The sequence below is a fragment of the Hermetia illucens genome, chromosome 1, assembly GCF_905115235.1.
Source record: "Hermetia illucens chromosome 1, iHerIll2.2.curated.20191125, whole genome shotgun sequence".
NCBI lineage: Eukaryota > Metazoa > Arthropoda > Insecta > Diptera > Stratiomyidae > Hermetia > Hermetia illucens.
Genome location: NC_051849.1, coordinates 10,756,976 through 10,781,919, shown reverse-complemented (window position 1 = coordinate 10,781,919; position 24,944 = coordinate 10,756,976). Strand labels below are relative to the sequence as shown.

Sequence of the window (24,944 nt, the reverse complement as noted above, 5' to 3'; positions counted from 1 at the left end):
ATCGATTTTTGTCTCTGGAAAAGGAGGATCGCCTTTGTATTTCGGGTGAAGTGAAGTTCTGCTACTCATTACGAATTATTCGAAGAAAAATTATTAGTCAGCTTGGGAATACGTCAATTAATTTTATTGATTTTTGGACGGGACTAAGGATTGTGAAGGGAAGACAAACAAATTAGAAACATGTGCCGGCAAAATTGAAAATTTAACACTAAAGACATTTCGATAGTGTTGTGAGATGTTTCGGAAGATAGCCGCAAAGACAATAAACTAAAAGTTCAGACAATTTTTAGTGTGTTCATTCCAGTGTTATGCGGAGGATCTCCAGATTAAAAGGACCGAAAGTAGCTTTACAACCGAGTCAACCTCAGCAGAAGGTGGAAAAGAAGGAGCGCATCAATGGAGGATGCTCGATAAATAGGGTAACGATTTATATAATGTGGCACTAACACGCGTTTTCTTTAATTCTTAATTTTTATCTGAAATTCCTAATTAAATAATTAAGATATAATTATTATTTCCGAGTTATCACAATCTCGGCAAATTGCCAAGTGCCAAGCATTTAGGCTCGGACGATCCTACCTACTTAAAAACTAAAGGGGCGCTTGGTGGTAGGTCAACGGGAAAATCCGTCGAGAACTCCCCGCAACATCGAGCACCTATGCAAAATGCTATACATCTGCATGGTTTGAACCAGACTGTACGAAATTCCCTGGTATCCTGGGAAGCCGTGAGAGATTTAGCTGACAATATTATTGGAACTACAACCACCCGCTCGAGGCGCCAAATTTCTTTGCTTTCCCGAGCCAGTGGCTCATAGTTCACCTTCTTCTCCACGTATTTCTGATCGATGTTGCTATTATGGGGGATAAAAATATCAATAATATACGCGGAGCGACCCGTCTTGTCAACTAACAGTGCGTTAGGTTTGTTATGTAGAGTATGGCGATCAGTCAGAATTTTTGACCCCCTACATGAGGATGGACGATTCCGTAGCCTACATAACGATGAAATCTATGAGCGATACCATGACCGTCAGATTGTGGATAAAACCCGGCTCAATAGGTTACGGTGGGCGGGTCACTTAATCCGTATGGATGAGGATGATCCAGCCCTTATGGACAATATATATGGTAGAAAAAGAAGACGAGGCAGACTTTGCCTAAGATGGAGCGATGGCGTAGGTTAGGACGCCAGACAGCTTTTAGAGATATTGAACTGGTGGATCTCGGCGCAAAACCGGGATGTCTGGAGTTAAGGCAGGCCTAGAACGGATGCCGATGCCATAACAGTACAAGCAGAAATGAGATGGTCCAACGTCTCTAACGCCGAATCACACATTCTGCACTGGTCGTTCTCCACCCGTTCTTTCATGATGAGCTTTTTATAAGTTCAGGTGGCGACCACGCCGTCCTGAATGGCATAGCAGGCCCCTCCGTTTCAGCAAAGAGCTCCCCAGCACACAGCCATCTGTTCGACAAATGGCTGCCAAAGACAATTCACGTGCTTACCGTGCCTTCGACTTCCATTCATCTATCCGCTCTTGGTACGACTTCAAGCCACTCAGAGGATTGAAAGATCGATCCTTCAAGTGGAGTATGATCACAGTCTGCCTTACAGACAGCCGCATGCAAGGGACTCGTCTGCTCTTTGCTGTAGAAATAAGCGCGCAGCGAGTCGACTTGGCGTTAATATTGTGCCGCCACGTCAACGACGCCCCTACCTCCGATGTCACGAGGCAGGTTCATTCGCTCCACGGCAGACTTTGGATGATGCATTCGAAATTTGGACAGTTTTCCGTATCCGCTTCTGGACGTTTTTCAAATCGGTTTTCGTCCACGGCAATATTCCGAATGCATAAGCCAGTGAAGGAATAATGAATGCATTCAACGCGCTTATTTTATTCTTCCCAAAGAGATGCGATTTCAGCACCAGCTTTACACGTCACAGGAATCGAACATGGGTTCCTTGCAGAATTCCTAGGTACTTGTAGAAGTCTGCCTTGGTCATAGCTTCTAGAGGTCACCAATGCTATGACCGGCATGCGGCTCGTGATGGCCTTTACGGATGGCTTGGATTCGACATTTGTCTAATCCAAACTCCATCCGAATATCACAGCTGAACATGTCTATTATTCGCAACAGACTTCTAAGATGGTAATCAGTACCAGTATGCAGCTTGATGCCATCTGAGTACATTAAGTGTTGTGTTGTTGTTGCAAAACCATGCCCTCTATCATCATTCAGTAGTCATGAAAGGGGGTTCAGTGCCATGCAAAACCAAAACCCTGGAAGATGCCCCTCAGTATACGGATGGACTCTGAGGTATTAGCACCCTCATATATACGCACTGATAAGGTGGTATGCCACCCTTCCATGACTGTCGCTAAAAGCTTTATTAGTTTCAGATCAATACGATACAGATGGAGGACGTCGATTAGATAGGTATGCAGGAAGCTATCGATAATAATCGATATAGCAACTAATGGACATTATGAATTTGTAGAGGGTTGGTAGGCAAGTAATCGGTCTTGTGTAGATGTTTTGTGGATAAGGTAGGTAATCCCCGCAGTGAAGAATGGTGGAAATTCCTCTGGCCGACTCATGACCTGGTTTATGCTGTGTGCCATCCGACTGTGTACCCTGGTAAGTTTCTTACACCAGAAATTCTGCACCCGATCCACACCTGGTCCCCTCCAGTTCTTCGAGCTGTTTATGGCTCGTCGAACTTCCTCTTCGGTAACATCCGCAAACTTCATGCCAGGCATATTGGCATGGCGGATGCCTTCAGGGGCGATCCACTGAGCATGCTGGACAGGTAACCCCCAAAGTTCACTCCAGTATTCCTTTGCTTGCGTTACCGAAAACTGCACTGTCTGGACGCTCTGTTGGGATTCGTTGAGAGATCTGAAAAAGCTCCGCTCGTTCCTCGCGTATGTTGCATTCTGGACACGTCTGGAATGACTTTTGCCATATCGCCCTTTCTGCTTTAGTGTGTCCAGAATTTCAACTAGTTGGCATAGTTTCTGTAAACCCTCTGCACTTTATTTCTGCCGTCTGCTGGCATTGCCAGTGCTGATCTGAATCAGTCTAGCAATGTCCTGCCTTAGTGAGTCCCGCCGACGTTCCATGGTGGATCTCTTCGGGCAGTCAAACCAATAACACGGAAACGCATTTTCTGACCGTGCAATCTGATAGCCGTAACTGCACCATAATACACAAGTGATTGTAGGTATCAGCACACAGTCGAGACGCAATCTCGTCATTGATTTGAGATAGGATTCACGGAGTTGCAGGAGATGCATAAAGCCTGGGAATACCTGGCCTATGCAAAGGATCAATTTCCAAGAATTCTATACACGCTCTTTCGAATTGGATCCCGACCTCAGCTGGACGGTGGAGAAGAGTGCTTCGATGAGTACTGAAACTGTTGCCTGCAGTGCGGCGTGGTGTTGTTGATGCCGCCGCCTCTGCCCCCATCGACTCTCGGTCACCAGTTTCCGCGGTGACCTCAAGTCGAACATGCTCTCCGATGATGCCCGGGATTATGTCGTTGCGAGTTATAAAGCGGTACTGGTCTGCGACTCGCTGCACAGTCACGTACGCGAATTGCGGGAAACGCTCGACAAATCTCTGGTGCAACAACGGGCGGTAAGATGTTGTACCCGCCCCCGCCGTTATTTCATAGTAAGAGCGGATGATGAAGAGGTTCACTTCTTCAGTCCACTTCATCCACTACCTACGGGAACCTGCTGCCACAGATTGTTGCGAAACAGCTTCAGCAAGCGGAGCAATGCTCCTAGTCGTCGTGGCGCCTAGATGTCGAATCGCCCCACGACTAGCGATTTCGACGCGGTGCTGTCCATTATGAGAGCCCGACCCAGTCACCAAGTTAGACGACTCCCGCCAGTTATCCGTACCGGACCTTAAATTCCTTCTGCTTCACACATATGATTTCCATTTTATACCTAACTGCCAGGTGTGGGGATAGCTATGACATTATTACTACTTTTTGTTATTCTCATTATATTTTCCTTTGATTATTTGTTTCTTCCGATATTATTTTAACCCTTGATGAATTTCAGATAAATTCAATATGATTTGAAGGCTTACTTTTTCCCTCATCCTCTTTCATCCCGCAAACTCTCTTTATAAAGGGGCATCCTCCAATAGAATGGCCTTAAAAATAGAATGTAGAGAACATCAAAGGCCCTGCCTTATCGTATATCTGAGGCAGGGGAATTATCGATTGAGGATATGATCCGCCTTGGAACCTCCCGTTCGAGTGCGGCACTTAACCATCCTTCTTTTTATTTTCAGGTTTAGCCCACGTGTTGTTTATTTTTCAGGATCCTATGCGGACCCACGCACATTTTGATACAATGACACACGAGGAATCGAAGTGTTCAAAGGAACTACCAACATTCCCGAACTTGGCTAGGACAGAAGCGTACCAGCACGTGTCGACGGAGCACTTACATATAGCTTCAATATCATGATGACTGAAGAGTCAACCATCGAAAGACTTGCCACCACTTGCAACTGTATAGGATTCTGAAATCGTTAATATTTGCAGTAATGTCTGACCAGCGCAATAATAAATTTCCTTTAAAGAACGCTGAACTTCCTGAGTTTTCATACAGTATCGGAACTCTATTACGTGGGTAATGGAATATTCTTCGAAAAATTAAAGCCCAGGTTAAATAGGGCTCAAACTATTGGCAGTTTAACTTGGATATAATTCGCACACTTGTTTTTACGATTATATGAAGAAGCGTTTTCCATCTTTTGCCACTTTCGGTCACGCTGCCCCCAGGGCAGAGGTGAGGCAGCGTCTGATGAGTTACCTCTGCCCGACGAAACTGTTAGTCCTTGTTTTTGAATGCTTGTGTGCTATGCCCCAAACGAGGGGCCCGTGGGGCAAAAAACGTGGGAGTAAGTTGCTCTTCTTTTGGCCGGGTCCAACATCATGTGGATGTGGTCTTAGGATCCCTCATATCCCGAACGATATTTAACTCAATTTTTGCTTGGCCAATAATTATTCTCATCTTCAAGGAATCGCACTTAACAGAATGTGAGGTGTTTTAAATCGATGTTATTAGAGTTAAACGGAACGAAAATATGAACTTTGAACCATGAGCTAAAAACTAATTGCAAACTCCACCATGCTATTAACATAGTATGCTGGTCCCAAGCCCAGGTAAAGGAGGAGGGTTTGAGGCAACGTACTCTGTACTATCCTCAGTAAAACAAAAATAAAATGCTGAGATCAGGGAAAGAGATAAATAGAGTATAGTTGGAGTTATTCTACTATGCTAAATCCTACCTGATCTCTCTTGGTGACAGGCCCCGCGACAGGTCGACCATGAAAATGCATACAATGTCATTACAAACATCATGATCGGATTGAGTCACAAGCCTCGGAGAAATGCTAGGGCGTCCACCTCAGTCGACGCAGCAGAACGGGCCCCGGTCCTGTCGAGAAATGGGCAAGGGTTCTTGACGCATGGACGGCGTCAGGACGTAAGCAAGTTAGTCCGCACACAACGAACAAAACAAATACGTGTCTGCATGCTAAATGTTGGTACCCTAACTGGAAAGACGGAGGAACTCGCCAGAGCCCTTCGGAAAATGTGCATTGATATCTGCGCTCTGCAAGAAACCCGATGGTCTGGTGCCAAAAGCTGCGACATTGAACGCGAACGCGGTAAAAATGGCTACAAACTTCTCTATTTTGGTAACCCACACACTCAATATGGTGTTGGCATTGCCATCTCAGAGGGTTTCCGTGATGCCATTCAAGAAGTTGAACGATTTGATGATCGGTTGATGAAGCTCATCATTATATCAGCTTATCGCACTATTCACTTCTTCACCGCGTATGCACCACAGGCAGGTCGACCTGATGCCGAGAAAGATGCCTTCTGGCAACTTCTCGATGAAAAGACTTGTCACGTGCCTGCTGACGATTACATAATCATTGCCGACGACCTTAATGGTCATGTAGGTGAAAAGGCAGACGGTAACAGGTGCCATGGGGGAAAGGGGTTCGGAGCGCGCAATGAAGGTGGTGAGCGTATAATCGATTTTGCGGACACCCATGACCTTGTACTTATGAATACATGGTTCATCAAACGATTGTCTCATCTGCCCACATTTTATAGTGGGAGAATAAAACGCAAATCGACTATATTCTCATAAGACGCCAACATTTTACCACTGTGAGGAACGCACTGGTCCGCCGCGCATTAAATGGTGGCGATTTGGTGAGAAGAAAGAAGAAACGGTCTCACTCATACGATTACCGACCATTACGAATGTGGAAGAATCATGGAACCAAATGAAAGACACGATCCACAAAGCGGCCTCTGCAACCCTCGGGGTCACCAAGCCAGGTAAGCGGTACATCAACCGAGATACTTGGCTTTGGAATGATGATGCTGAAATAAAGGTCCGTGAAAAGAAACGCCTCTATCATAAATTTCTCGACGATAAAACACCTGCTAATTGGCAAATTTATAAGAATGCCAACCGGGAAGCAAAGAAAGCGGTCGTTGTCACCCGAGCGAACCATTTCAAAAATCTTTACTATAAACTGGACACTCGGGATGGCGAGAGACATCTGTATCGACTTGCTAAAAGCCGTGATGAACGCACACAGGATATCGAACACTTCTGTTGTGTTAATGACAAGAACGGTACTTTGCTTACCAACCGTCGAGCCGCAACGGATAGATGGCGAGAATACTTCGAGCAGATTTCAACTAAAGAATTTGCTCACCCTCCACTTCCACAATCATTGCCGACATTTGGAGCAGTTCCACCAGTCAGCGCAACTGAAGTCGAGAAGGCAATAAAACAAATGAAATCGGGGAAAGCAACAGGACCTGACGACATCGCATCTGAGCTCTGGAAAGCGAAGAGCTGGGACCCAACACTGTGGCTCAGTGAATTATTTAACCGGGTTATTTAGGAAGGAAGAACACCATCTGACTGGCAAGAAAGTACCACTGTTTCAATATGGAAGAAGGAAGGTAGTCCAGCAGAATGTTCAAATTACCGTCCGATCCGGTTACTTTCCCATACCATGAAGATTTTTGAACGCATTTTTGACAACCGTATTCGCGAAATCGTTGAAATAACCGTGAATCAAGCCGGATTTGTCAAGAACTACGGAACTACTGACGCAATACACGCTGCGCGGTTACTCATGGAGAAACACCGTGAGAAGCATCGCCCTTTTTACATTGCCTTTCTGGATCTAGAGAAAGCGTTTGACCGTGTATCACACGAACTCATCTGGTATGCTTTACGACAACACTTCGTGCCAGAAGAACTCGTGCGCTGGGTTCAATTGCTCTACCACGATCCGAAAAGTAAAGTTCGAAGTATGGCGGGTGTATCAGAACCGCTTCGTGTCTCTGTTGGTGTTCATCAAGGAAGCGCCCTCTCACCACTCCTCTTTGTCCTTGTTATGGACACCGTCACACGGGATATCCAACGTCCAGCGGCCTAAACACTGCTTTATGCAGATGACGTTTTCCTAGCATCTGATAGCAAAAATGATCTCGAGCAACTTGTTCAAAAATGGAATGATCGCCTCATGCAACACGGTCTCAGATTGAATTTAAACAAACGACCGATCCCCATGAAACAGGCACAATCACTGTCAGCGGCAGTGATCTACCCGGAACTGAGCGATTTAAATACCTCGGATCAACGCTATCAGCCAATGGAGAACTGCGTTATGAAATTGCTTCACGCATTAACGCAACCTGGATGAAGTGGCGTTCCACAACTGGTGTCCTTTGTGATCGACATATCAACGAACGTCTCAAATCTAAACTTTACCGCAATGTCGTCCGTCCAGTCGCTCACAATGAACGGCGTCTTGCGGTAATGGAGACGAAGATGCTACGTTGGACTAGTGGCGTCACACGTTTTGATCACATCCGAAATGAGGATATCCGCGATCGTTATGGGGTTGCACCGATCGTGGAAAAGTTGCGAGAGAGGCGTCTTCGATGGTATGGTCACGCAATTCGTGCAAACGAGAATTCACTTGCCAAGATTGGTCTGAACATCGAAGTCGATGGTAAACGACCAAAAGGCAGACCTAAGCAACGGTGGCTTGATACGCTGGATGGGGATTTGAAAGCCTCGAGATTGCACCCAGATCAGGCATTCGATAGAGCCAAATGGCGAAGCCGATCACGACGAGCCGACCCCGCTTGTGAACGGGACAAAGGCTGAAGAAAAAAAAACTAAAAACTAAGTACAATTTTTATACATTTTCATGGAAACCCGATATAAAAAGAGAAGGATATCAAATGTAAAATATGGAAATTAATTATGCAAGAGTTTCCACGCATTATCATTTTTCATACCCATCACAAATGAGAAGGTCAGAAAGGAACAATCTAAGAAAAAAACCGATATAATGAAAACACCTGTTCTCTACTAGAAACATATCTTAAAATGAAACAAAATTTAACCAAATTTTCATGTTAAAATCTGCGCATTCTACACCCGACATATACAGACTCGGTTTCACCCAATAATAAAACATTCTTGCCCACTATTTTAGCTATTCAACCATCTTACGAAGATTTTAACATTTATCTACTCTCAAAAACTATTCATGCGTTCAAGACTACAAGATACACCACTACAAAGTATCCAACCAGTCTACAAAATTTTGAATTCGGCCAAAATTTGGTTTCACAGTTTCTTACCTTTCAAAGTGAGTACTAGCCGCCGTAGAAGTTTCCTTCAATTTCGAACTACTAAAATTACTGTATTGTGATGATGATGTATTTGTGCTACCAGTAAACCTAAGATATAGTACACGAGTAATAGTAGTAGTTACGCGATTGTTTTTTTTTCCTTTTCAATTCATAATTTTAATTTGCTTAACTGATTAGTTTTGCTTATGTGATATAAAGCGACTTGACTATGTTATTCAAATCAAGAGCATTAAACTATCAAAATTAAAATTGCCAATTAATTTACGAAAAGCAAGTACCGTTTCAAAATATTAATAAAATTGACTGTGGAGTAACCACATCCTAAACTTGATCTAAAGACCTTGCTTGACTTGGTAGGTAATTCGTCTGAATAGAGAAGAATTCAACAAAACCCCCAATTTCATACTTAAGTTATTAGTGAAATGAATAACATTTAGGTGAGAAGCAAATATAAGCAGAAACATGTCCAAATATTCTGTGATTGCGCAAGATCACAGCTGAAAGCATCCACAAGTGAAAGAGGAATATGCAACTGAAATTTCTTCATCATTTCCGAAAATCGTCTTTCTACGAACTGCATTGCCATTGCCTCGGATAAACAAGCGTATTTTCTACTCTGGCTAGGTACCATAATCAAAAACTATCCCGAAATTATAAAAATTCACCTCATACTTTCAGCTGTAACAGTTGTCTCACAACATATGGACAACTTTAAGCAAAAGTGTGGAAGGATTTAACTTTTTTTTGATATGACAATACTTACCCTGTATTACCGTAGACGCTCTGGCTATTTTGGTAGGCGCTTTGTTGAGATGGGAATGCTGACGTAGTTTGATTACTTTGATACTGGCTAGATAAATATCCGGCACTTGTATTCGAACTGTTAGTCGTGTTTCAATTTAATTTTCAAACACGCGGGGGGGAATTGTTAGAGAAAAATATATGAAAACCGCAGAAAACATTTTAATCATTTTGAAATAGTGAAAATTAAACAGCATAGATAAAATCTATTCAACATAATTTGCAAAAAAATGGTTCGGTCTCGCCAAATCCCGAAGAGAAGCTTCAAGAATTTCAGATGATTTGTTAAAGAATAAATTAAATTAAGGGTGGAACTCAGTTGAGAAATTAAACTGTTAAAATGAATACTGAACAAAAGCAAAATCAAAGAATACAAAATGTTATCGGAGTGCACTTACCTTGCACTATTCACAGTACTGCTATTGGCACCACCCGTGCCAGTTCCGCCTCCGACCGGAATGTTCTGTGCAGAGCTACTATTACTAACCGATCCACCGCTTACACCACTCACAGAGTTTGTAGAGCTGTTAACAGATGTTTGGCTTTGCGTCTGGTATGAATTCACCGAATTTTGATTATAAGCATTGTAATTATTGGATGATGGTTGGTAGGTACTCGATGATGCGGACTGAAAGTTTCGAAACCCCATTTATTGTAATCGAATCCCGTCAGGATGTGAAATAAACTAATGTAAACTATTACGAGCAAACATACTTGTGAATTTGTATAATTGGTACTGTTATAACCTTGTCCAGCACCCGAAGGTTGATACGACGGTGTTTTATTCGTTGTTGCATTCGAACTATACGAACTCTGGTAAACGTTCGCATTGGATGTATTCGACTGATTGTACGGATCGCTCTTTGAGAGCTGATCCAACGTACTATTTGTCGAATTATTCATTGAAACACCAACGTTCGATCCCGACTGTTGAACGTTAGCCGAGGAGACACCTCGTTGCGTATAGCCAGATGTAAGGTTATCATTCTGTGTTGATGACAATGTATCCGAATTTGATATCTGGAATGATAATAATTATGTATGTTCAGTTCAGTTGTATGAATTTTAAAGAAATGTATGAGATGTATTTTATCATAAACTAAAAACTATCCTGATCCAAATACCCTAATAATTACTGAAAAAGATAAAGGGGAACAAGTGCTTTTGTGAAGTCTGTAGTGGCCGCGGCTTTGCGACGGAAGCGAAATTTCATTCACCTTTTTATAATGTGTAAAACTCCTTCTAGCCTGACGTTGTTTCTTTGCTCCTTTAATTGCCCCCATCTATTTTTTTTTATTATATAATCTCGGTCCTGTTCTCCATCTAAATATACCTTTTTATAAATTAAGTTACTGACACAAGATGGTACGGCAACCAGCTGTATCATCTAGTAAGCGGTCTTCCCAGCTGGTACGTGTCAGTGGGATGTCCATGTTCCCCTCCGCATGGGCGATACGGCGACCCGGGTAAGGGTGTGGCTGGTCAGTTGAGGTGAACGGTTCCTGCGGGATCCGAAATCCAACACGCCACTTCGCTGCATTCCTGAGACGGCTGAACCGCGGTCTAGGGAGATAGCCCGCCCTAAACTAAGGGAAACACCTGAGTTAGTACAGCTAAAAAGAGGGACAGACAGACGGACATTAGGTTAAGCTAATTTAGGAGATGCCTAGGTTGAACTGCTCCTGAAGGTCTACGGAACCTTCGGCGGCTGCCTGCTGATGGTAGGCAGGCAGTTTAAAGAGCAAAAAGGACGACCGGAGGGATAGGACTTCCTACGGAGCACGGGGGTAGCGGTAGGCAAAATGCTAGCAATTGGCACGGCTGTGGTCCGTGAACGCGAGCCCATGCTTGAATTTGCGGCAAATGCCCAAACAATCAAATGGAAGTGAATTAAAAAATAACAGGACCAACAATAGAGGGCTTGAAGTTTTTGGGGACGAACGAACCAAAAGGAAAGGAAGGGACATCTAATTCGATACCGGATCATTTCAGAAGAAGTTCATTACTCCTTATATCGCCACCTAGTCGTGCGAAATCGCTAGAGGGACGAGGTGTTTGTCAGACAATGATGGATAAATTTAAGGAAGCTAAGCCCAGTCATGTGATTCTGATACCAGATGATGAGTGTGACGAATGTCAGCGAGCGAACGACCATCCGGGAGCGGCATTTGCCGCAATGGATGTGAAGATAATGGAATTCTCTGGAATTCTGTGTGTTCATAAAAAATAGGAAGAACATCAACCAAAATATTATGATCAAAGGTATCAGGAGAAAGGAGCGTGTAAACCAGGCAAGATAGTTACCCAGGCGACACAGATGACACCCCGTCTGCAAAAGTTCCTTGGCGAGAACTCTGGAAAAATAAGTCGCAAGGGGATAGGTGAGATACCTAGACCCCAACAGAACCCCAAAAGGATAAAACGCCCTTCTCCAAAGAAACCGGAGCAGGCATTAAAAACAGCCAACATAGCGGGAAGTACGAGACACGGAGGTATGGAGCAAGATTGTCTCCAAAAAGAGGAAGGAGAGGAGGATACGGCCAGAAGTGATCGTCATTTCCAAAAAGAGGGAAGCAACTTATGCCGACATTCTTAAGCAAGTTAAATCGGACCTAGAGCTTAGGGATCTAGGAAACAGCGTCAACCGAATTAGGCGGACACAGAAGGGAGACCTCATGCTGGAGCTAAAGAAGTCTAATGACAAAATAGCGGAGAAATTCTTCAGTCAGATGGAAAAATCACTTGGCCAGCAGGCTGAATTAAGCACCAGACGGCAGGAGGTAACTGTCCAGTGTAAGGACATCGATGTGATTACCACGAAAGAGGATGTCCGCGCAGCACTGGAAAAGGTGTTCGAGCTTCCGGGACTACAGAAGTCGCATAGACTCTGACAACGACGATGACACGAGTCGTCAAAGGGTCGGTGGACATACAAGCTTATTCCTGATATTAGGGAATGACTTGACTGACGACACGAGGAGGTGAACTATCACCTCACGCAATTTCTCACTGGACACGGTGGTTTAAACCGAACGTATCTAGATGGTATCGGTATGGATGATTCCCCGAACTGTTACAGATGTCGTGGGATCCCAGGAGACCCCGATCATGTGCTGTTTAAGTGCCCGAGATTCCGGGAGGAGAGATAAAGCCTGAACGAGGCCCTGGGAGTCGGCGTGAGCCCCCAAAACTAAATCCGGAAAATGCTCAGGTCGAAGGTAAACTGGACTTCGGTCATCCACACAATTGTGCGGATACAAATCCAACTCCTGAGAGAAGCACGCGCAAGAAGAGCGCAAAAAAATGGAGAGGCTGTACCCTAAAACAGAATGGAGCTGCTTAAGGAAGCGGGAAAACCTAAATAGTGGTCCCATGAGGCAAAGGCAGGAGAGAGATGGGGGCGCTTTTTTAGTAGATGTGAAACCCACACTATATCTACAACATAAAATCGTAGCCCATGGCACGATGATGCATCGCCATCTGACAATTCCATTCACAGAGGAAAACTTCAAGATCGACAAACAATACATTATTTACCTAGGCGCAAAACCAGGATGTCTGGAGTTCCTTATTAAGGCAGGCCTAGACCGGATACCGGTTGTTGCGCCGTTGATGACGATGATGAATACAGACAATAGAGAAAACTGTCCGTACGGACATTTGTCAATCCGAACTTTTTGTTATTGCCACATGACAATATATGGAAGGAACAAAAAGAAGCTTGGTGAAATTGCTGGGCGGAGGAAATGACCTTCTTGGTCATTCTCGGATGCTACGGATTAGCCGTCCGTTGTTCCAGCTAATCGGTAAATGATTGGCAAATCATCTGATCGGGAGATTTTCAGTCATCAAGGGGAAAAGTTAGAAAGACAGATGGTTAGATTAGGAGGAGAGTTTTAGGAGAGTCATCAAAGTACGATTAGAGCAGTTTTTTAGCAAATGTTGAAACAAACAGTTCTGGATCGTGAAGGACTCATCGAATATGTGGTCTTACGTATTTTTGCTTGCCTTAATTAACGATTTTTTTCTCATTGTGCGTTTTCAAGGATTTGTGGGTATTAGCAAAATTTGTAGAAAGCATCAGAGAACAGAGAAATCTATATTCTGGTTTCCGTTCCAGATCCTTTTGAACTTGACTACATCAACGCAATATGGATCATTTTGGAACAGTTCCCGGAGTTTAGATTTTCACTTCACATACAATTCATAGTTTTTGAGACAACTTTCGACAGTGGGAGCAGGAAGTGTATCTGGGGGCAGTCTGGAAAAACGTAACATATGATGGCACAAAATAACGCAACATGTGATGGCACAAAATGTCACATGCTGCAACGAGATGAAATCTCAGATAAATTTGAGATCCAAATCGGAGTAAGCCAGGGTTGAATCTTGTCACCGATATTATTTCTTCTTGTTATCGATGACGTTTTTCACGTTGCCTTGCTCAGAGGACGCGAAGAAAGGACTATGATATCTTTCTTCAAACACCTTGGCTAAGATAACATATGTTTGCTCTTTCACCGGGTCATGAATCTTGCCCAAATAACCCTGGATTAGGAAAGAGAAGTAGATAGAGTTGGAATACCAATAAAACCAAGGTTCTCAGTCTGACGGATCACAGCGCTCTCCCTATCTGCATTCATGAGCACAGCATCGAAAGTGTCGATGAATTTTGTCTATCAAGGAAGTGTAGCTTCTGCCCAAGATGGCACTGAACTAGATGTTACCCGATGCATTAACACCGCTAGATCCGCTTTCCCTCTCCTGTTTAAAATCGGGAAATGGAATAATCTCAACATCAAGATCAAATTGAGACTTTCCTGTGCCAATGTTCTTGCTGTGTTGCTGTATGGGAATAGTACACGAAAGTAACCCCCACAGTGACTCCGCACACCTCCCTGGGTCGTATCATCGGAGTACGCTGGTCTGGTATTATTTCAAACGGCGAACTTAGTCGGCGCACAGGCCTGGCGGTACGCGATATGATCGGAAGGGAGAAATGGCAGTGGATAGATCACACGTTAAGAAAGAGCACTTTTTGCTTACTTTTTATCTCCCCTCCCCCTTTTGATTAATAATTTTTTTATTTTATTCCAATTACTTTTTTGTATGATTTTTCTTCCCCAGAATTAAAAAAAGTTAGATTCACTTACATTTTCTTATTTGAGGATTCCTTTCCTTGTTTCTTTTTTATTCCATGCAGAGCTAAAATTTAACACAGGGACGGCCACAGAATGCCATTGTAGGGCGGAGACCACAAAGACCTTAAGATCTGAAGCAGAGGAGAAATCGTCTGAAGACACTATTCATTATGGATCTTCCCCCTCAATCGCAGCATTTGAATCACGAGTTTTCTGATCCCATGCGCAGAGTCTGGTCGACATTTTTCTTTACTTTTTCAGTCAGCAAAATAGCGCGATAGTTTAGAGGATACAACGACAGCCTCTCAATTTCGTTGCTTTAAGTCCGAATCCCAATCATTATGGATGCGTCTATTCATCTTTGTTTTTGGCTCATTGATGTGAGCTTATCACTTGCACAGCATTAAGTGTCTTATTAAAAATAAAAAGTGGGAAAAGAAAACCCAACAATAACAACAAAGAGACTGCGGATACCCCATACTCCAGAAAGGACGGAACGGGAGATGTACAAACTTGGCTTCGCGTGGGTTTTTCGTTAGATTCCTACGATATTTTCCGCATTGCGTTTCATGTTTTGGTGCGGGCCGAACACATCGGTTCATAGGAACACATAATTTTAATGACATCAAGTGTCAAAATTATCCCCCCTCCACTCCAGAGCTTGGCTAGTACAGAGGCGTTCAAGAGCTCATCACATTAAAAGAGCTTCTACATTCCGATGCAAGCGGACCCTCAAGCCCAATTTTGCCATTTTCTCTAGATTTTAAGGTAGCTCAGCACTCATGGTTGACCTCGGTTAACCTGATTAGTTATTTTCCCACTCTGCAATAGAAGAGCATCATTACAAATGGCGCCCAACGTAGGGTCCATCGTTCGTTAGGTTCCATTGCGATAAACCTGTGGAAGATCGCCTTTTTCGACTCTCAAATCCGCTTTGATATACCTGATACAGATACATCAGTGTCTTAACTTTGTTCCCGGCTAAGCTCTACGTGCTCTACCTTTACGTGAAATGGTAGTTTCTTAAACTTGACCAATTAAAAATTCAATATTATTTCTTCTTCGTGGGGATGCAATGAGGTTGAGATGAAATTTGGTGGAATACAAAGACACTTAGCTTAAGCTGCTCCTATTTCGTCCCCAGAATGAAACATTCTTTTTTCTGACTGCAAATTCATAAGATTCCGTTTTGCTTGAATTATCTACGATCGCATCTGCGACATGACACAGCCACGAGCTGAATGATTTGTAGGCGGCAATACGCACGTGAGCTAAGGTGCACGACGCAAAATTCAGCTGAGCGACGTAACGCAGCCGGATTGCCTGCCACAGAATATTTTGCAGCGTCACGTGACATTTCTATATAGTGAAATGGTTTGACCACTTATCAAAATATTAAAACATAGAGCAATTGGCTGCGACGCTGATGAGATATGACCTGGTCGCAAGCCATGTTCCTCCTTTAATAATGCACTTTGTTCGGGAATGTTCTTACACCAAATTTTGGAGCTGAGATAGCATTTTAGAGGAAACATAATAAATAATTCGTCTAATTATTTTGTTTTTTATTTTAAGATTCCCGCCTCCACTTCCCCCTGGCTCCACGCAGAAATCTTCTTTTTCTTCAGCCTTTGTCCCGTTCACAAGCGGGGTCGGCTCGTCGTGAACGGTTTCGCCATTTGACTCTATCGAATGTGCGATGCTTTTAAATTCCTATCCAGCATATGAAGCCACTGTTTTTTCGGCCTGCTTTTCGGTCGTTTACCATCGACTTCGATGTTCAAACCAATCTTGGCAAGTGCATTCTCGTTAGCAACAATTGCGTGACCATACTATCGAAGACGCCTGTCTCGGAATTTTACCACGATCCGTGCAACCTCATAACGATCGCGGATATCCTCATTTCCGATGTGATCAAAACGGCGTCTGGCGTGACACACTAGTCCAACGCAACATCTTCGTCTCCATTACTGCAAGACGTCGCACACTGGGGCCTTTACAGGGCGCTCGAGCTCAAAACTTCAAAACCATTTTTTTCGTGTTAGAATCTTATTGTAAATAATAAATAATGGGATAAAAGCATGGATAAACTATGAAAAGACCTAAATTCGCATAATATATCTGTATGTAAAACGCAAAAATGTGAAACGATAAAAGTGAAAAACCCCAGAATATTTAACATATTTTCAAAGCTTGGTTCAGTTGTTAGGTAAAGTAAAATATTAAGATGAGGATTATTTCAATAAAAAATGATTATAATCAAAAACAAAAAAAGAAAAAAATAGGAAGAAATAGGAATGTATATTTAATTGCACTTGATTCTATTTAGAGCCAGTAATAAATTTTTAATCTAATTAGGCGGAATCATCTGAATCCGTGATTTGATGGTATTGTACTGAGGGAGCTGAATTATCCAAGTCCACCGTTAACATATCGCAAACATCCCTATCGAATGATTTTCCCTTTAAAGTTGGTGGTTTTCGCAGGTTAGTAACAAAGGGATCAGATGAAATTAAGAGTCTATTAAAAGTGTCTGTAATATTATGAAGCCTTTCGGCTAAAATATTCCATGTAGGCCTTAAAACCTTTGTTTCGAGTTTCTTGTGCCTTCTCGCTAAGCTATCCGATTGATAACAATTTATTTCTGGGCCGTGAATTAAAATCTTATGCACAGTCGGACTCGCTAGTTCCAGGCATATAATCGTATGTATAATTTGACCATTTCTAAACAATAAATTTTGTTTATTTATATCGAAACCACTTGAAATTGTTTGTAGAATCATATAAAATTGTCTAATAAGTTCTTTTTCAACTACAGAAATAGTTGCGGATTCTTAAAAATTTTTAAAAACCTTCCTGGCTACATTCCCATCGTTACTACTACTTTATCCAGGTTTTGGTTGATCGATTATTACCGACATTTTTTCCCTCAATTTTTCTTGAAGATTTTTTTTCGTTGTTCTCAACAATATCTTCGGTTTCTTTTATGATTCGCCAAGATTTAATCAATAATTTATATGTTAGTTGCAATAAAAATTCAAATGCTCTTATCCATGAGTGTAAAACTGAAATACTAAACGACAAAGAGCCGTCATTGACACTTCTGGATAACATTTGTTGTAAGTTGTTAAAATCTTTAGACGTGGCACCGCATAAATAGCATCGGAGAGAAGATTTAGTCTCACTTGAGGCATTGCATAATTTACCATCGTGAATCTGGCTTTATGCGCCACAGATTATTCTTTATCATCGATCGTTAATGTTGTTCTGATACGAATTTTTGTTTGTACTGTGATGACTGGAACTACCATCGAAACTCCACTTTAAAATTAGGGTTAGAGAATCCGAAGATCTAAACTTGTAAAGATATCTTTTTGAGCTGACAGTAGTCGACAGGCAGTATGGTCCAAAATTGATTGTAATGGTACCTCAGCTTCACTTTCTTTTAACGAAATGTTGTCTGGGTAACATTTTTATTTTTCTTTTTGGACAAGTTTGTAAGGCTGGAATATTTGCTTCGCATAACTTTGGATTACGTTATATTGTTTTTTTGGATAATTCAGCTTCAGTTATCATAGACAGGACATCAGTTACTGGCAAATATGTTGACATATTTATCTTTTATGCTTTTGAGCAAATCCTGGTATTTCGGTTACTTTCTTCACCACGTCTGCTACAAATTTTCTACCGCTCGCCCTCAATTGCATTTGCATAGCATAAGCTAAAACATTCGGATGATTTTCAACACGCAAAGCTCCTGTTTTCCTATGTTTCGTCTGCTCGGTACTTGCTTTGGAATCTTATAGCGGCTGACCGCAACCCCGTATTGAATCTCGGTTGGTTTGAAGTACGCAGGACCCTTCTAGCCATCTCTTTTCTGTTTGAGAAAATCTACTTATCCACTTTAATTTTAATGAAGTTATATTGCGCGGATTCAGACAATTAACTTGTGACGGTACTTTTTGACAAATGACCTTCTAAGCATCTTCAAATTTTTTATCAAATTATGTTTGTTTAGTTTGGAAAAATATTTCGCACATTTTTTTCCTTGTGATGGAAATTTGAGTGCAGGAATCGTCTAAGATAGAGGAAAAACGCTGCACAAATTTTTGACACTAAATTTATTTTTTTTAATTTTTAAATTTTGCGCAAGGGGATTTCACTTTTTCCTTCACATTTAATTTATTTGGACCTTCTATTGTAACACTACATTGGCGGATTTGAAATCCCCTTGCGCAAAATTGAAATATTCACATTCAAAAATAAAATTAATTGGTCAGATTTGAATGCAAATTTCCCCTTAATTTCGCCATTAAAATTTGATTTTTGTATTTTAATGCATTACATACCATCACTAGAACCCGCCATAGTAATTTAAAGCAGAACTTGCGAAAGATAGGCAACTGACGAATTTTTGCTTGTGCCACGTCGAATATAAGTAATAATTAAATCTAATACCAACGGGAAATGACAAGGACTAAAAGTAGTGAAAATAAACAATTGGGACTAAACCTGTCTACCTCATGGTTTGCCGAAATGTTTACATTGTTTCAATCATTTAATAAATTCAAAATAAGGTGAAATTAAAATTGAGGTTTTGAGCGGTATTTCCGAAGAAAAGGCCCCAGTGTGCGTCGTTCATTGTCTTTTATATTCGACCAACACTCAGAACCATAGAGGGCGACAGGGCGGACGACATTGCGGTAAATTTTAGGTTCGTTGATACGTCGATCACAAAGAACACCAGTTGTGGAGCGCCACTTCATGCAGGTTGCGTTAGCGATTCCATAACGGAGTTCTCCATTGGCTAATAGCGTTGGCCCGAGCGCAGAAATCACAATGAGAATCTTCTTGCATTACCGGGCTTACAAAGACCAGTCTCGTTAATTCAAAAGCTAGAGAGACACCGCTCGCATTCTTTTGCCTAATATCGCGCGATATTCCTGTTGTATTTCAAGCTCTGATGCGATCTCGCGCATCGTATAAGACCACATAAAATTTTTAATAATGACATGTTCATCAGATTCCCGCCCTCCCTATTCCCGAGCTCGAATAGCAAACTCATTCAAATGGCTAGATGGTCATTTTGCGAAAAATTATAACTGATGGAAACTTACCTAGACCAAAAGTCGAATGACTTAATATTCTAGAGAAACCTACAATAACGTATAATAAAAACCTAGTGGACCCTAAGGAACGCTCACTAGTTACATACGAAGCAAGCTGTTGGATGAGCAAGCTGTTGTAGCATCGCGTGATATGTGACTAAATTCTTCCATTTATAATTGTCATTTTTGCCGGAGCCTTATCAAAGATTTGCACACATTTAAAAAAAAAATCAGAATCGAATTGTTTAACGCAAAATTGTATGGAACTCATCGTTCATTCGGCCGAATCACCACACAGAGCGTCAACAATGAAGAGAAGAAAAAACATTTTTAACAGAATACAGCCCTGTTGGATTCCACTTTTAAGTTGTCTTCTGGTTAGCATAGGCTTTAAATTGTCACAATTGTCAATTATCGATAAAAAACCAAGATTTCTAGGACTTTCGAATAAACGACAAATCCCTTGTTTCTCTAAATTTTTTACAGTACATCGTCATTCGTTCTGACTAGATATGATTTATCATGCTGACTAATTTTATAGTAAAAATATACATGGAGTCATTTGGAAGAGTTCTCAACTTCACTAAAATTACGACCCATGAAAAAGATAAGATATATGTTCATGAGAACCTTCATTCCATACCCCTCTTATCACTTTAATGGAAATAATAAACATCACCCATCTACTTACAATTTGTGAAGATTGCAGACCGGCTGACAGTGAAGACTGTTGAACATTCGATTTCGACTGGTAGTCATTGGAAACATCTTGCGATTGAACATTTTGTTGCGAATCAATGCTTGTTGCATTGAATTTCTCAGTCAGTCGATCGAAAGAGTCTTCCGTACCGAAATCTAATCCACCAAATTGAACATCTAAATAGCCAATATTGTTGAGTGTATCGCCTGGCATTTCAACAGCTGACGACGGAATCTGAGAAAAAAGTACAAATCATGTCGTTAATTTCCGTAAATTACAGCCGGTCACGATTCCGTGATTAGAATAATAATCGGTTCAAACAACAATTTTCAAAGATAATAAGTATGCAATGGAAAATCGATTAAAACTGTGCACATCAATGATTATCTTGTTTTCCCGTGATAGAATTCTGATACTCCTTGAACTTACCTTCGAGGGAGGAGGAAGTTTGGCTCTAGCGCGCCGAACAGCCGGTTGAGATGAAACCCCTTGATCGCCAAATACAGTATTTGAAACATATGACGATGGTGAAGATGTCTAAAAATACGGCAAATATAAGTATTCGTTGTCAATACCAAACAAAACAATTCACTTCACCTGATACGCATTATAATTGGGCTGTTGAGTAGCATTCTGCGATGGTAATGAGTTGAAATACTGCGATTGTTCCGCGGATAAAGTCGATGTCGCATTTAATTGTTGCGACTCAAGTGTTAGTCTTAAATTATGACTTGCATTATTCGAATGCATATCGGGAAATTGAACCGAATTCACAGCAGCCGCCGATGAAGCAGGTGTTGTATTTGATACAACCGTTGAACTATATTGTTGTACCAATTCTTCTGCGGACATTTGCGGCGGCTGATTGAGAATGTGTGGCTCAAGACCAGGCGGCACAGATATTTCAGATCCTAGAATCGATTATTGCATGTCATATAAAGAAGGAGAAATTGAAACAACTATTTACCCGGAATAGGTTGATTTTGTAGACTACTAGGAATAAAGACTTTGCTGTCTTTGAGAGATCCGACGTATTCTTCGTTATCCCAATCGCCCCACTCATCTAAGAAAATAGTTAATTATAAAATGTGACTTTTTTTCACTTTCATAAGAAAATAAGATCAATTTTCAATTATTCAGGATAACTAGTGGTTTCTACATTTCATTTCAATTACCATCTTGCTTGATTTGCTCCGCGTTCGTGGCGATTGTATTGTCCCACGTGTCGACTTCTTGCGGTTCCTGGCGAGAATAATTTCGTCCTTGATCGCGTGAACCCATTCCACGTGGTCCCATACGTCCACCTCGTCCGCCTCGGCCACCATAGCCTCCACGACTCCCGCCACGTCCACGACCGCGCCAACCTCCTCCTTCACCTCCTTTCGAATCGGCTGCATTGCGTTCATTTTCCCGAGCTTCTCTACTTCGCCCTAATGATAATTCGTGTGTGAATTCGTTTAGACCATATTCCGAATTCGTAACAAACAATTGAATTACTTACAGCCTCTACTATCTGAACCACCGCGACCGCCTCGCATTCCATTTCGATTACGAGATCGCTCCCGATTATCGACATTTGCATTGTTTTCTGTCCACTCACCATCGCCGTTGCCGTCGTTGGTGGAATTCGCAACGCGATTCTTTTTCTTCTTTGAAGACGTTTCAAATGCACCCTAAAATATAATAAGATGAATATGGGCGTGGCTGTTGATGGTTTTTAGTATATTTAGAGTAAAAGAAGTCATAAACTGAATGGAATCTGAAATGCACGATATCAAAAATACAATTTTCATAAAAACACCTCTGAAAGGGAGGGATGACGTTCGTGATAATGTCTGTTTGATTTCCTGTGTCCAACTAAGAGAGTTGACGTTCAGGAGACGTAATACCACAAAGAACGACTCCATTCGATGAATGCTAAAAAGCATAGAGAGAGAACCAAAAAAAATCGATTCTTCTCTATAAAAACCTTCCTTCAGTCACCTTCAAAATACTGCCCGTTGGATAGGATGACTTGTCAAGTCTGATTTTCAACTGTTTTTCATCTGTAACTCTTCAAATTTGGTATCACTGAGTACCGGTTACAATGCTGAACCGTGTGCTCGAGATGATCAATTAACCAGCCATCTTATCGCCAAATTTCCGCGCGTCTCGTCCGCACATACTCTCACCATCATCATCATGGTCTAGGCCTGCCCTAATAAGGAACTCCAGACACCCCGGTTTTGCGCCGAGGTCCACCAATTCGATATCCCCAAAAGCTGTCTGGCGTCTTGGCCTACGCCATCGCTCCATCTTAGGCAGGGTCTGCCTCGTCTTCTTTTTCTATCATAGATATTGCCCTTATAGACTTTCCGGGCTGGATCATCATCATAAACGCACACAGGATATCGAACACTTCTGTTGTGTTAATGACAAGAACGGTACTTTGCTTACCAACCGTCGAGCCCCAACGGATAGATGGCGAGAATACTTCGAGCAGATTTCAACTGAAGAATTTGCTCATCCTCCACTTCCACAATCATTGCCGACATTTGGAGCAGTTCCACCAGTCAGCGCAACTGAAGTCGAGGAGGCAAAAGAACAAATGAATTCGGAGAAAGCAACAGGACCTGACGACATCGCATCTGAGCTCTGGAAAGCGAAGAGCTAGGACCCAACACTGTGGCTCAGTGAATTCTTTAACCGGGTTATTCAGGAAGGAAGAACACCATCTGACTGGCAAGAAAGTACCACTGTTCCAATATGGAAAAAGAAAGGTAGCCCAGCAGAATGTTCAAATTACCGTCCGATCCGGTTACTTTCCCATACCATGAAGATTTTTGAACGCATTCTTGACAACCGTATTCGCGAAATCGTTGAAATAACCGTGAATCAAGCCGGATTTGTCAAGAACTGCAGAACTACTGACGCAATACACGCTGCGCGGTTACTCATGGAGAAACACCGTGAGAAGCATCGCCCTCTTTACATTGCCTTTCTGGATCTAGAGAAAGCGTTTGACCGTGTACCACACGAACTCATCTGGTATGCTTTACGACAACACTTCGTGCCAGAAGAACTCGTGCGCTGGGTTCAATTGCTCTACCACGATCCGAAAAGTAAAGTTCGAAGTATGGCGGGTGTATCAGAACCGCTTCGTGTCTCTGTTGGTGTTCATCAAGGAAGCGCCCTCTCACCACTCCTCTTTGTCCTTGTTATGGACACCGTCACACGGGATATCCAACGTCCAGCGGCCTACACACTGCTTTATGCAGATGATGTTTTCCTAGCATCTGATAGCAAAAATGATCTCGAGCAACTTGTTCAAAAATGAAATGATCGCCTCATGCAACACGGTCTCAGATTGAATTTAAACAAAACTGAATTTTTGACGACCGATCCCCATGAAACAGGCCCAATCACTGTCAGCGGCAGTGATCTGCCCAGAACTGAGCGATTTAAATACTCACGGGTCAACGCTATCAGCCAATGGAGAACTGCGATATGAAATTGCTTCACGCATTAACGCAACCTGGATGAAGTGGCGTTCCATAACTGGAGTTCTTTGTGATCGACGTATCAACGAACGTCTCAAATCTAAAATTTACCGCAATGTCGTCCGTCCAGTCGCTCTCTATGGTCTTGCGGTAATGGAGACGAAGATGCTACGTTGGACTAGTGGCGTCACACGTTTAGATCACATCCGAAATGAGGATATCCGCGATCGTTATGGGGTTGCACCGATCGTGGAAAAGTTGCGAGAGAGGCGTCTTCGACGGTATGGTCACGCAATTCGTGCAAACGAGAATTCACTTGCCAAGATTGGTCTGAACATCGAAGTCGATGGTAAACGACCAAAAGGCAGACCTAAGCAACGGTGGCTTGATACACTGGATGGGGATTTGAAAGCCTCGAGATTGCACCCAGATCAGGCATTCGATAGAGCCAAATGGCGAAGTCGATCACGACGAGCCGACCCCGCTTGTGAACGGGACAAAGGCTGAAGAAAAAGAAGAAGATACAAATAACTAAAAAAACTAAAAACGGAAAACTAAAATATCCCCTTAGACCTCACTCGCTCATATAAGACCAATTTATATGATGATGGCGTTATCATACACCTCTTAAGTCCATTTTTCATTCGGTCACCGGTGGCTGAACAGTCAAAACGGACATACCAAATGCATCCCATGCACGTAACGCCGCCGGTTGAATGCAGACTATTCAGGCGTAGCTGACAGGCTGAACTGTACGTAAATTTTCGTGAAATGCAAGTTTTAACATCCACAACTTTGTTAGTAATAGTTGAATTTCATCCAAACTTCCCAAAGTTATGCCTTATATTATCCCTTGTATTTTTTATGAAAAACTGCAGACGGAAAAGGATGAAGGCCAGTCTCTGGCGCTTAAAAACAGAACAAAATATACCAACTGGTCTTCCAGGTTGAGGGGTGGGTAGGGCAGGACAA

At 42.3% G+C, this 24,944-nt stretch overlaps 1 protein-coding gene across 8 annotated transcripts in view; it reads right to left on the bottom strand.

Annotated features, from left to right (window-relative positions):
• LOC119648250 (protein lingerer) overlaps positions 1 to 24,944 on the bottom strand; it is a 69,219-nt gene that overhangs the window by 26,083 nt on the left and 18,192 nt on the right. For 5 of the 8 annotated variants that reach the window (XM_038050242.1, XM_038051693.1, XM_038052446.1 and 2 more), the window contains exons 4-13: positions 21,995 to 22,166; positions 21,669 to 21,923; positions 21,461 to 21,556; positions 21,091 to 21,404; positions 20,923 to 21,030; positions 20,485 to 20,727; positions 10,259 to 10,564; positions 9,943 to 10,172; positions 9,507 to 9,623; positions 8,732 to 8,830 (exon numbers count right to left, since the gene is read on the bottom strand). In XM_038050242.1, coding sequence (XP_037906170.1) covers positions 8,732 to 8,830; positions 9,507 to 9,623; positions 9,943 to 10,172; positions 10,259 to 10,564; positions 20,485 to 20,727; positions 20,923 to 21,030; positions 21,091 to 21,404; positions 21,461 to 21,556; positions 21,669 to 21,923; positions 21,995 to 22,166 — 1,940 coding nt within the window. The remainder of the gene's footprint in view (positions 1 to 8,731; positions 8,831 to 9,506; positions 9,624 to 9,942; positions 10,173 to 10,258; positions 10,565 to 20,484; positions 20,728 to 20,922; positions 21,031 to 21,090; positions 21,405 to 21,460; positions 21,557 to 21,668; positions 21,924 to 21,994; positions 22,167 to 24,944) is intronic. The other 3 variants (XM_038053251.1, XM_038054024.1, XM_038054818.1) reach the window with 2 other exon arrangements.